The sequence below is a fragment of the Mustelus asterias genome, chromosome 7 (genome assembly GCF_964213995.1).
Source record: "Mustelus asterias chromosome 7, sMusAst1.hap1.1, whole genome shotgun sequence".
Lineage (NCBI taxonomy): Eukaryota > Metazoa > Chordata > Chondrichthyes > Carcharhiniformes > Triakidae > Mustelus > Mustelus asterias.
Window position 1 is genome coordinate 48819147 of NC_135807.1, and position 12811 is coordinate 48831957.

Here is a 12811-nt window from a genome sequence, read left to right on the forward strand (position 1 = left end):
GCGGTGCAGTCTGAATCATTAAGTGCTTTCAAGGAAGAGACAGATAAATTTCTGATAAAAAAAGTGGGTTAAAGGGGTATGGGGAACAGGTAAGGAGGTGGATTTGAGACCAGGAAGTGATCAGCCACGATCTGATTGAATGGCGGAGCAGGCTCAAAGGGCTTAATTTGTCTACTTCTGCTCCTAATTCCTATGTTCGTCGACTACTTTGTTTCATCGTAAGGTGTACTCTTCTTAGAGCACCGTGGCATTACTGAGTCATCCAACCTCATTTGATATATGAGGTAGCTTTCCAATGAATTTATAATTAAACAGTTCTTTGTATTCTAGCATTTCTGGGCCTTGTGTTGTAGCGTGTGTACGTCTGGACCAAGGTGGATTAGCCCTAGTGTAATACTGTCCTGGAAACCCCACCGCAGCTTTATGTCCTGATTGACCACATGAAACTGGAAGTTACCCTGTGTGCAATGGAAAGTGGCCACACCTTCCGTACGGATGGTTTGTCCGCCATATGCCACAAGATTTATGATAGTGGTGGAATCTGGGACAGCATGCGGTGACGTCCCTGTGCAATCTCAGCCAGTTCCTGACACCATACAAAAGTTGCAAGGGTTGTATAGACTGATGACAAGGGAACTAGCAAGCAGAAGGGTTTATTCAACAATCTTAACAGCTCTTACATGCTGTGTGTCTATTCATGCTGGGGGAGAACTCCTGTGCTACTGACATGTCACTTCTTGTGTCCATGTTATCCCAATGCACACGTGACCACCAGGTTGACACCAACTCTTTCTTCAGCTACAAAGTTGAAAGTCTGGAGCCACAGTCTTCAAATTACAAACCTTTCCACAAACTCTTATTTCCTTTCTGGTCAGTGTTGCATGCCAACCACCTCCCCATAAATCACAAGAGTTTGGTCACCTCCCAATTCCTCTCTTTTGGCTTACAGTTCTTTTGGTTCACAGGCATTTTCCTCATGCCTTTTTGAAGTACCTTTCTCTTTATTAAAGTCATTACAAATAGAACTGATTTGATCTCAGTTCAGAGAATTGTAGAATGGTTACAGCACAGGAGGCTCATCATTTCCACGCTTGCTCTTTGTAAGAGCTACTCATCTCGTCCCACTCATCCACCTTTCCCCAGTAGCTTTGCAAACGTTCTCTCTTCAGCTGCTTCTCCAATTCTCTTTTGAAAGTCACAGTTGAATCTGCCTTCACTGCAATTATTGGCAGTGTATGCCAGATCATAACCACTTGCTGAGTAATGTTCCTCATCTTGCCTCTGGTTCTTTTGCCAATCCCCTCATGGCCTCTGGTTCTGGACCCTTCCAACACAAAGCACGGTTTCACTCCAGACTGCTAATAGGTTTGAACAACTCTAAGAAATTTCTTCCCTGCTCAAAGGAGAGCAATCTCAGCTTCTCATGTTTATCCGTGTAACCAAAGTTCCTCACTTTTGGAACCATTCTCGTTCATCTTTCCTGCAATCTCTCCAATGTCTTCATATCCTTCCTAAAGTGTGGTGTCCAGAATTGGTCACAATAGTCCAGCTGAGGTTGAACCAGTATTTGTAAAAGTTCTTCATATCTTCCTTGGTCTTTGTACTCTATGTCTCCATTTATAAAGCCCAGGATCCCATATGGTTTATTAAATATTTCCTCAACCTCTCTTGACACTTTCACCAATAACATAATAAGAAGTCTCACAACACCAGGTTAAAGTCCAACAGGTATATTTGGAATCACGAGCTTTCAGATTGCTGCTCCTTCATCAGGTGAGTCACTCCTTAACCTGGTGTTGTGAGACTTCTTACTGTGCCCACCCCAGTCCAAAGCCAGCATCTCCACATCATGGCTACCAATAACATAAGTAGTAAAAGCACCATTATTTTTCAAAGCCTTAAATAAGCCATTAGAAACTCCATGTAAGTAAGACTAAAGTAAAATATCAGTGTGTTAATATTTGATGAAAACAAATTGCTAACAGTTATCTCTGAGGACAGATATCTTACCTCTGTTCTGTGAGCCATTTGCCACTTTCCATCCTCAGTCTGTTTGTGGAATTCTAAATAAGGATCTGATTTTCCAAAGAGATCCTGACCAGCAGGAGTAATAAAAAGTGGAACAATTATAGTTTAGATACAATTGCAATACATTGTAAACCAACAACTTTATTCATTATTGATGTATTACACTGAAAATGATGAAGCTCCAAATGTGCAGGGCCACAGAATAGCGAGAAGTGGGACTTTAGTGTAGCAGTTATTGTTCCTATATTAATAATCCAGATGCTAATAGTCCAGAGTGGAAATTCAAATCTCACCAGTTTGAGAATTTTAATTATTTTTCATATCGTAGAATCAACGGCACAGAGACAAGCCCTTCGGCCCAAACTGATCCCTGCCGACCAAAAAGCTCAACTAAGCTAACCCCATTTGCCTGCATGTGGCCCATATCCCTCTAAACCTTTCCTATCCATGTATCCAAATGCCTTTTAAATGTTGTCAACGTCCCTGCCTCAACCACTTCCTCTGGCAACTCATTCCAATACATACCACCCTCTGTGTAAAAAAGTTGCTCCTCAGGTTCCCGTTAATGTTTTCCGCTCTTAACTTAAACCTATGCCTGTGAATTCTCGATTCCCCATCCCTGGGAAAAAGACTGAGTGCATTCAACCTATCCATGTCTCTCATGATCTTGTACACCTCCATAAGCTCATCCCTGAGTTTCCTATGTTCCAAAGAAAAAAGTCTTAGCCTGATATCAATGATTAAAAAGCTGATATCAGTAAGACAGACCCGTAGCTGGAGGTATGTCATTTTAAAAAAAACATTTGATGTTCTTGAGGGAAGAAGCCCACCATCCTTACCCAATGTGATTCACAATGCGAGTCCTGTCTCACATCAACATGGTTGAATCCTAACTGTTCATGTGAAGTGGGCTAGCAACCACACATTTGCATTGAATTGGAGCAACTTTATTATTTTACTAAGAAGGCCCACATTACTTTCTCAGGGCAAACAGATGTGCAGTGGTGGAACAGATGAGTTTAGATAAAACCTTTTGAATTTTTTCATAAAGTTTAACAATACCTTATTATCCAGATTCCGTGCTTGAACTTGAAAGTTCACTATTCTGTTATCTTTCACTTCTTCTGCCAAAATCTAAAAGCCAAGATGATTTTTTTTTAAGTCACGTGATCCTATAAAGCATAATTCCATGGTCTGTTGGTTTTGGAAACTTGCCTATACGGTTGGAAGGATTTATACTTTGCATATAATTAGCATAATTACAATAATTCTGCCCTGCAGGATTTAAATACCAAAGTAATTTTGAATAGTCTATTTACTTCTTTGTTATTGGGTCTACTGATGACAAGGTTACAATTAAATTCAATTTGATTCACGCCATCATATTTGTTACTAATTCAAGTAAAAATAAGATGCCAGTGCCATTTGAGTAACCTTTAAAGGCTGCTCATCTTAAAAACCTTCTTCCGTCAGGAAAAAGATACAAAAGTCTGAGGTCACATACCAACCGACAGAAGAACAGCTCCTTCCCTGTTGCCATCAGACTTTTGAATGGACCTACCTCGTATTAAGCTGATCTTTCTCTACACCCTATTATGACTGTAACACTACATTTTGCACTGTCTCCTTTCAAGATGGCATGGTGGCACAGTGGTTAGCACTGCTGCCTCACAGCGCCAGGGACCCAGATTCAATTCCGGCCTTGGGTCACTGTGTGGAGTTTGCACGTTCTCCCTGTGTCTGCGTGGGTTTCCTCCGGGTGCTCCAGTTTCTTCCCACACTCCAAAGATGTGCGGGTTAGGTTGGTAGGCCATGCTCAATTGCCCCTTACTGTTAGGGGGATTAGAAGGGTAAATGCATGGGATAATGGGGATAGGGCCGAGGTGGGATTGTTGCCAGTGCAAGCTCAATGGGCTGAATGGTCTCCTTCTGTACTGTAGGGATTCTATTCTTTCTTTCCTTCTCTATGTATGGTATGCTTTGTATAGCACGCAAGAAACAATTCTTTTCACTGTATACTGTGACAATAATAATCAAATAAAATCAAAAACTACAAAAAATAGTGGAAGTTAACCTATGACGTGCAGGAGATTGGGCAAGTTCAATTTCTGCCGCCATATCTTAGAAGCTAAAGTGGCCAGTTAGTTCAGTTGGATAGACTGAATCAGATAACACCAGCACCATGGGATTCAATCCCAATTCCAGCTGAGGCAGACTCAAAGCCAGCCTCCTCAACTTACCCGCAATTTTAAAAAATAGTGCCACTTAGCCGTGGGTTTGACTAATAGTTGCCAAGGTTTGCTTTCAGGCAGAGAAGTGAAGAGGATTTTAGAACATAATGTTGAAATCACCCTGAGGAGGTTTACATTTTACTAAGATTCTAATTTTCATGATTACATCAAGGATTTTACACCCCAATTGACAAACAATAGTGCTTATGCCTTAAGCGACATACATAGACATGCTTATATGCTCATGTAACCAAGTTAAACGCCTAATGTTTCTTAACGTTTAGGCAAAAACACCTATTGAAAATATTGTTTGAGCTATTAAAATTACTTCTAATCTTTCAAGTAGCTTCATAATCAAAATATACCTGAAACATTACCGCAATAACTTAACTGAACTCTAACATTTTAATGCACTAATCTACAATCCACGTGAGCTGTTTGGGTCTTTACCGAGATTACTCCTTTCCCAGCAAGCTTTCCATTTTTCAGCATGAGAGGTCTCATCAGTTTCTTGCTTGAGACGATCTGTAAAAACAATTGAACCATGATCAGCTTGATGGCATGCAGTTAGTGCCCCTGATATAACTAATTCTGCACAAACTAGGAAGATTTCACAATACTAAGTGCGAGTTTAACATTAAATTAAATTGCCTGGTCCAATGTGGTGAAGGACGGACAGAGAGCACAACAAATCAATACTGTGTTCTCCGTCAGTTCACACCAATGATTCCCTAAATGTACATCGTCTATTCCACTAGGAAAGATCAAGAGCTTCTCTTTAGGAAGTGGCCAAGTAAAATATGTGGGTCAGCAAACGAGGCACACTGAATTACTCATGCACACCATCTTGTTAAGTTCCTCAAATACAGTACTCTCGTGAAGAAAGCTGGCATGCTCATTCATCACATCTACGCTGAAAGTTTCTGTCCATGCCTAAATGTCATATAAACTGTGACTGGCTTCCTTCCATCTGAGAGAGATGGTGGGAGTACAGCCTTAGAGCTTTGGGGAGGTCAGATGAGATCATTTGCTGCACTTGTCTGATAACTGAACAAACCCCCGATTCTTGAAAGGTAAAGTTTGCCGCAAGTGCCATTTGTGAAGTTGTTCCTCGTTGGTGGCCTGGGATGATCTCTGCTGATACTTTGTTTGCAGGGCTGGAGTCTGCTTTGAAGATTTTGAAACCACAAGTCATCATGGTGGCAAATTCCTGCATACAAATGATGTCACAATTTGCACCGGTTGTCAGCCAGAGTTTCTCCACTTGTCACAATTGATAGTGGGGGCTTTTAGCAGCATCTTTGAATTAAAGCTTTGGCTGCCCTGCTGGTCTTTTGGCACCAGTTGTATAGCATATCCCTGGAGATGTGGCCAACTTCCAACCTATGTACATTCCCCAGCCAGCGAAGCCTTTTTTTTGGCTTCATCAGCATTACCATACTTGCTCTATAAAGGATTGCTTCATTGCTGGCTTCGCCTTTCCATGTGATGTCAAGATTGTGTTATAGAAATCAAAAATGGAGGTTATTGAGCCATTTTTTTCTTGGTAGATGTAAAGTTGTCCAGGCTTCATTGTCATACAGCAATGTGCTGAGAATACAGGCTTGGTAGATAAGAATCTTGGTCTTGCGCATCAGTGTGACTTGCACATAAATTAGATCTAAATGATTAACCAGAGAGATGAACACTGGAAAAATAAACTGACATGGCTTTAATGTACAAATTGAAGGATTTTTAGAAACTAATTTGCACTAAACATACAAATACCAACTGCACAGAGGTTTATAGTAATAATCAATAGTCCAGGGGCACTGAACTTTAAAGCCATTACATCCCCTAATGTACAAATTAGAAGTTATTTGGTTGCACGAGCCAAGCAATGTGGCATTTTCTCATTACAATTGTTAGCGATTTGTTTTATTAAATCTCTGGATTTATCCTTTTTTTAAAACAAAAGTGAAACCCGAAGACGGGAAAAAACCCATATCTTTTTATCATCCTGCAACCCTAATTGGAACTCATGGAATATAGCAAGAAACCTATTGGGTGAAGGGGAAATATTGCTTTAAAAAGCTAATGAACACATACGGTGTGATCTTACTGGTTGTTCACACTATGCTCCCACTGCAGCAAGGTCAGAGAATTTGGTGCTCAGCAGTGGGATGGGAAAGTCCCGCCGGTGTGAACAGTGGTAACATTCCAGCCGTACGGTAACTTCATGTTTGAGTTAACTGATGTAAAGTCAAAATTCTCCAAATACCAAACCACATGTTCATTAATTTTTATAATTTGTTCCCTCATTTTAATTCACAGTACTGATAACTTTTAGAACCAAAATCAGCACAGGCTTTAAGGAATATTTGAAAGGAAAAATTATATTAAAATAACAACAGTTCAGAGTCAGTTGACAGAAACATTAGTGCCCGTAGGTTTATGTGCATTTTAATATATGCAACGGTGAAGGTTTAATTTGTTATATGCCTTAAAGTGATGGCATGCTGCAATCCCATTTAGGAGGAATCATTGTCGCACACCATGTTGTGTGTGTTACAATGATATCAAAGGCAACAGTCGCTCATAAACGATTGTGTAAACACATTGAGAGTTCATTTATTAATTCTAGGCACATGTGAACATATATACATGGACAGAGAGCTTGAGGACATAGTATATTCAGTTCCAGACCAAAGTGAAACTGAAGCAGGATCACATAACACACTTCCCATAAAGTGTTGGCATGCTGCTATTCCCTAAAGACATATTACAATGCTATCCACAGTGTCTCAGTCATGCCTCACATTGAAAAGGTCACATTCAGTCTGTGCAAAGTTCATTAATACATCACCAACTATCAATAGTTGACATTTGACATTTTTCAGCAAAACAGACTTCATCACACAAGGAATAAAGTCATAGGGGTATTCAGAATTACAAAATGTCAAAGGTCAACACATGTCAGAGCTAAAAAATACCTAGACCACATCAGTTAATCAGATCAAATTGGCATTTGGGACCTACCCAATCTGCATGATTCATTTACTGACTGCCATAACCAATGATTTGAAGTAGTACCTGAACTCAAAAATAGCCAGCAGGGCATCTTGATCTCTCAAAAACTGTTAACAGTCAAATTAATAATCTAACAGTACCTAAAAAATGAGAGTGTTAAGTAGCATTTTGAATAAACAGACATTTTGATTCCTACATGTAATGGTTGGACACAATATTAAAACACAACTTACATAGGATTTCTAAACAAACCATTTAACTTTTCTTCAGTTCATTTGTTGCTATCTGCTTCATCTCATCTGCTGTGGAAACACCCATTCCGTGCTTTTTTATTTAACCTCTAGCCTTAACTATCCCAATGCTCTCCTGGCCAACCTCGCTCCTTGCACCAAGTGAACCTGAGCTCATTGAAAACTGTGTTTTAACTTGAATCAAGTCCCATTCATCCATCACCCTTGTGTTCACTGACCTACGTTGGTTCCCACTCTGGCAGCGCCTCAATGTAAAAATTATCATTCTTGTTTTCAAGTCTCTAACTTGCTCCATCCCTACAATCATTGGAGTTCTTTGCTATCCTCCAATTTTGGCCTCTTGCATTTTCATTGCTCCATCATGGGTGGCTATACCTTCAGTTACCAGGGCTCTAAACTCTGGAATTCCCTGCCTAAATTTCCCTCCCTCTACCTCTCCTCCTTTAAGACTCAACTCTTTGACAAAGCTTTTCTCAGCTGTCTTAATATCACCTCATGGGGTTCAGGGCAGAATTTCGTTAAATAACACTTATTAAGATACTGAACTTTACAACTTGGTTATTTTTTTAAATGCCTCCTTTAACTTAAGATAAAATATTATGGTCTGAACAGGTGATGGTGAAATCATACTAAATACCTCAACTTGAGACAGACTTACGAGATTAGGTTGCCATGGGAAGAAACTCAAACAGAAACCTATTAAATGGAATAATAGTTTTCACACTTATACACAGTAAGTTACAGAAAAGACTCAGCTGCTTTTGAGACACAGAGGGAGGCAGATAAGGCAGTGGGAAAGCAGAAGGATTGTTTTACATTAACAACCAAGCAAGATGCTTGGGAGAGTTTGTTTTCTGAAAGAAAGGATGATATCAGATAGGAATTCTAGATATTTAAGGAACAAAGGATCGTCCTGATGGGACTTGGTGAAAATCAGATCTGGAAGACTGAGGCTCAGGGGAACAATTTTCAGAAGGACACTGCAAGTTTTGACATAGTGTAGCAGAGAGAAATGAGCCTACTGGGAAGCTAGGAATCAGGTTTCCGTAATACTGTATAACTGCGAGAAGTGTGGGACACGGCAAAAGGGGGCTGTAGGACGTATCAGTATTGTGTTAGTTAATGCAAAAGTACCTCTTATTTGATTTTTTTGTATTAGTTGCTGGTTAAGTAATGTTCGATCTATGTTGATTTTAGTTTGTTACAGTAAAAATCCTAAAACATGACAGCTTGTCCCCTGGTTAATTCCATGGTTGGTGGGAAATTCAACCTCTACAGAAGTATCAGACTCTATGTAACGCGCTCATTCAACAAACTGTTAAAAACTGTTAAAGATGCTATATAAATGCAAGATGCTGCTATCACATTTGTACACAGTAAGAAGTCTCACAACGCCAGGTTAAAGTCCAACAGGTTTATTTGGTAGCAAATGGTGTTTGCTACCAAATAAACCTGTTAGACTTTAACCTGGTGTTGTGAGACTTCTTACTGTGTTCACCCCAGTCCAACGCCGGCATCTCCACATCATCACATTTGTAGTCAGGCAATCCACACAGATAGCATGGTATCATAATCATGTTGGATGGCAACTGGAAAAACATTGAATTACACCAAATCATCAAGATTTAATTCAAAAGACAAGTTATCACAACTGTCATATGAACATATGCTCAGGAAATTCTTAGGAAAGTTTAGAATGTTGAATGTTACAGGAGACCATGCTGGCTCTCAAAGAATAATCTATTTCATTTAATTCCACTATCCTTTTCCTCAAATTGTTGTTTTGCCATCCAATGTCTCTATGCCTAATCTGTTAAACTATGAATTTTAGGAGCAGCTTGCAGTCCTCTTCATGGTTAAGCATGAATCATCTTTGCACTGTGACACAGTACGCCCTTTATCCTGGCTCAGGTAATTTAAACAAAACTTTTCAGATGCAAATTTCAGAATCAGCCTTTGAAACCAAAGCCCCTATAGTTAACGGCGTATTGTATTTCAAGATATACATGATAAATGGGTTCAGTTACAAAATGAAAATTTTTCCCTTCTTGTTACATTCATCAAAATATATTATGAGTAAGTACCGCCAGCAAACAAAAAAACAGTAGCCAACTAAAATAGGGAAGTGGAGTTTCTGTATGTTTCGCTCAAAATTAAAACCAATGCATCAACTATCTCATTAGTCACTTCTTTCAAGACCTCAGGGTGCAGTCCATCCGGACCTGGGGACTTATCAATTCTCAATTTGCTTAATGCCACTTCCCTGGTGATTGTAATATTCCCAAGTTCTTCCCTCCCTTCCATTTCCTGATTTACATTTACTTCTGGAATGTTACTTCTGTCCACTATAGTGAAGACAAATGAAAAATACCTGGTCAATTCATCTGCCACAGCCCCGCTTTGCATCTAAAGTAGCAATTAACCTTGAATTCTCTGTGTAAGCCTAGCTCCACCCAGTCATATGACCTCACCTGCCACTCAACCTAATCAAGTCCTACTCTGCAAAACCCCAGGGGAACACTAAAAACAATAGAAAAGCAATAGTCCGGATTAAAACAAATATCCTAGCAATTAGAAGCTGCAGTAACAATATAGGGCTGATAAAACGGTATCAGTAATAAAAAAAACTGCTAAATCAGATCCTGCACAAGGAACACGACAGACACATTTCTTAAAGATGCAGTATTGTCACAGCATGATAAAAAAAACATTCTATTTACCTGTCCCAGGGTGCATTCAAATTGTCCCAGGAAGTCATCATCCTGCAAGTCAATGGTTTTGTTGTCAATATCATAAATTCCAAACTTCAACTTCTGAACCTGCTCAAAGTAGTAATCCACCAGGAACTTCTTTGAGAATTTTGGGGCGAGGCAGTTTTTAACTCTTTCCGTGCGAGCAATCTAAAAAATAAATAAGCCTCAAGTTAATAAGCAAACAGAACAACACAAATGTATCCAGATACTGGACACTATCAATCTAAAGCCAATTAACACAAAGTACTTAACAAAAGGGTTGCTGATAAAGTAAACAAGCCATATCGCACTGAAAAAACAAGTCTTAACAATGGATACCATTATTAGTTCACAAATCAGAAAGCAAGTTTAGGGGTGAAGAGATACACTGCGAGTTAAGATTCTTCAGAACCTGTTTGTTGATGTAAGTGATTCCACCGTTTACCTCAAACAAACAGCACCTTGCCCTTAGCCTCCCGGTTATTTTTCAGGAATTTGCTGGATTTGCCCATTAAATTTGCTAAAGAACGGAAGTGAAAATTGCTTACATAATGCCAACCCATTACTCTGGCCCGGAAAGGGAACATTTAACAATTCTAATTCCTGTATGTAGTTGCTTTTGAAAGTTTTAAAACTCCCAAATTTAAAATGTAATATTTTCTTAGTTTTCCTTTTTTTCTCTTCCTAAGGAGTATGATTTCCCCCTCTATTTCTCTTTCTGCACCCAATCTGAATAATTCACCCTCCTTCTTTTTCATTCCTCTTATTTCCTGATCAATCCTTAAATCTTCCTGGTTAAGGAGATATGCTGTTTGGACTTGTTCTTAATCAAGGTCCTCGCTAACAGCGAGAGCAGCAAAGTTATCAGCTCACAATTCAGCTAAATTGGAGCAGGGATAAAAAAAAGCTGAGCTAAAATTTGGCCCAATACATTTTTGCATCAACAACAGAATTCTCCCAACCCACCTGTGGCGGGTTTGGTGGTGGGCAGGCACGGAGAATCTAGCCAGCGGCAAAAACTCAGAAACCTGCCGGCATAAAATCATATTGCAATTCATCCAAAGGCAGGTTGAGATGGGTCAGACTTCATGCTGGTGGCATGAATTCCATTAGCATTAATTTGCATCTCTTTGATTTGATTTATTATTGCCACATGTATTAGTATACAGTGAAAAGTATTGTTTCTTGCGCGCTATACAGACAAAGCATATTGTACATAGAGAAGAAAAGGAAAGGAGTGCAGAATGAGTGTTACAGTCATAGCTAGGGTGTAGAGAAAGATCAACTTAATGCAAGGTAAGTCCATTCAAAAGTCTGATGGCACAGGGAAGAAGCCGTTCTTGAGTCGGTTGATACGTGTCCTCAGACCTTTGTATCTTTTTCCCGATGGAAGAAGGTGGAAGAGAGTGGGGTCCTTAATTATGCTGGCTGCATTTCTGAGGCAGCGGGGAGTATAAACAGTGTCAATGGATGGGAGGCTAGTTTGAATGACGGATTAGGCTTTGTTCATGATCCTTTGTCGTTTCTTGCCGTCTTGGACAGAGCAGGAGTCGTGCCAAGCTGTGATACAACTAGAAAGAATACTTTTTTTGATAGGCAAAGGGATCTGGGTGTACAGGTACACAGGTCACTGAAAGTGGCAATGCAGGTGGAGAAGGTAGTTAAGAAGGCATATGGCGTGCTTGCCTTCATCGGCCGGGGTATTGAGTTTAAAAATTGGCAAGTCATGTTGCAGCCTTATGGAACCTTAGTTAGGCCGCACTTGGAATATAGTGTTCAATTCTGGTCACCACACTACCAGAAGGATGTGGAGGCTTTGGAGAGGATACAGAAAAGATTTACCAGGATGTTGTGTGGTAGGGAAGGTATTAGCTATGAGGAGAGGTTAGAGAAACTTGGTTTGTTCTCACTGGAGCGACGGAGGGGGAGGGGAGACCTGATAGAAGTCTACAAGATTATGAGAGGCATGGACAGAGTGGATAGTCAGAAGCTTTTTCCCCAAGGTGGAAGAGTCAATTACTCAGGGGCATAGGTTTAAGGTGCAAGGTGCAAGGTTTAAAGGAGATGTACGAGGCAGATTTTTTACACAGAGGGTGGTGGGTGCCTGGAACTCGTTGCCGGGGGAGGTAGTGGAAGCGGATACGGGAGTGACTTTTAAGGGGCGTCTTGACAAGTACATGAATAGGATGGGAACAGAGGGATGTGGTCCCCGGAAGGATAGGGGTTTTTAGTTAAGTCGGGCAGCTTGGTCGGTGCAGGCTTGGAGGGCCGAAGGGCCTGTTCCTGTGCTGTAATTTTCTTTGTTCTTTGTTTTGTTCTTTCTATGGTGCACCTGTAAAAGTTGGTGGGAGTCGTAGTGGTTATGCCACATTTCCTTAGTCCTCTGAGAAAGTAGAGATGTTGGTGGGCTTATTTAACTATCGTGTCAGCATGGAGGGACTATGAAATGTTGTTGGTGATCTGGACACCCGAAAGCTTAAAGCTCTCAACCATTTCTACTTCATTCCCTTTGATGTAGACAGAGGCATGTCCTCCATTACACTTCCTGAAGTCGATGACC

The 12811-nt window shown here is 40.3% G+C and overlaps 1 protein-coding gene across 3 annotated transcripts in view; it reads right to left on the reverse strand.

Moving 5' to 3' along the window:
* Nucleotides 1-12811, reverse strand: part of LOC144495699 (copine-3-like) — an 84367-nt gene that overhangs the window by 53596 nt on the left and 17960 nt on the right. For all 3 annotated transcript variants that reach the window (XM_078216033.1, XM_078216031.1, XM_078216032.1), the window contains exons 3-6: nucleotides 10240-10419; nucleotides 4710-4784; nucleotides 3091-3162; nucleotides 2011-2094 (exon numbers count right to left, since the gene is read on the reverse strand). In XM_078216033.1, coding sequence (XP_078072159.1) covers nucleotides 2011-2094; nucleotides 3091-3162; nucleotides 4710-4784; nucleotides 10240-10419 — 411 coding nt within the window. The remainder of the gene's footprint in view (nucleotides 1-2010; nucleotides 2095-3090; nucleotides 3163-4709; nucleotides 4785-10239; nucleotides 10420-12811) is intronic.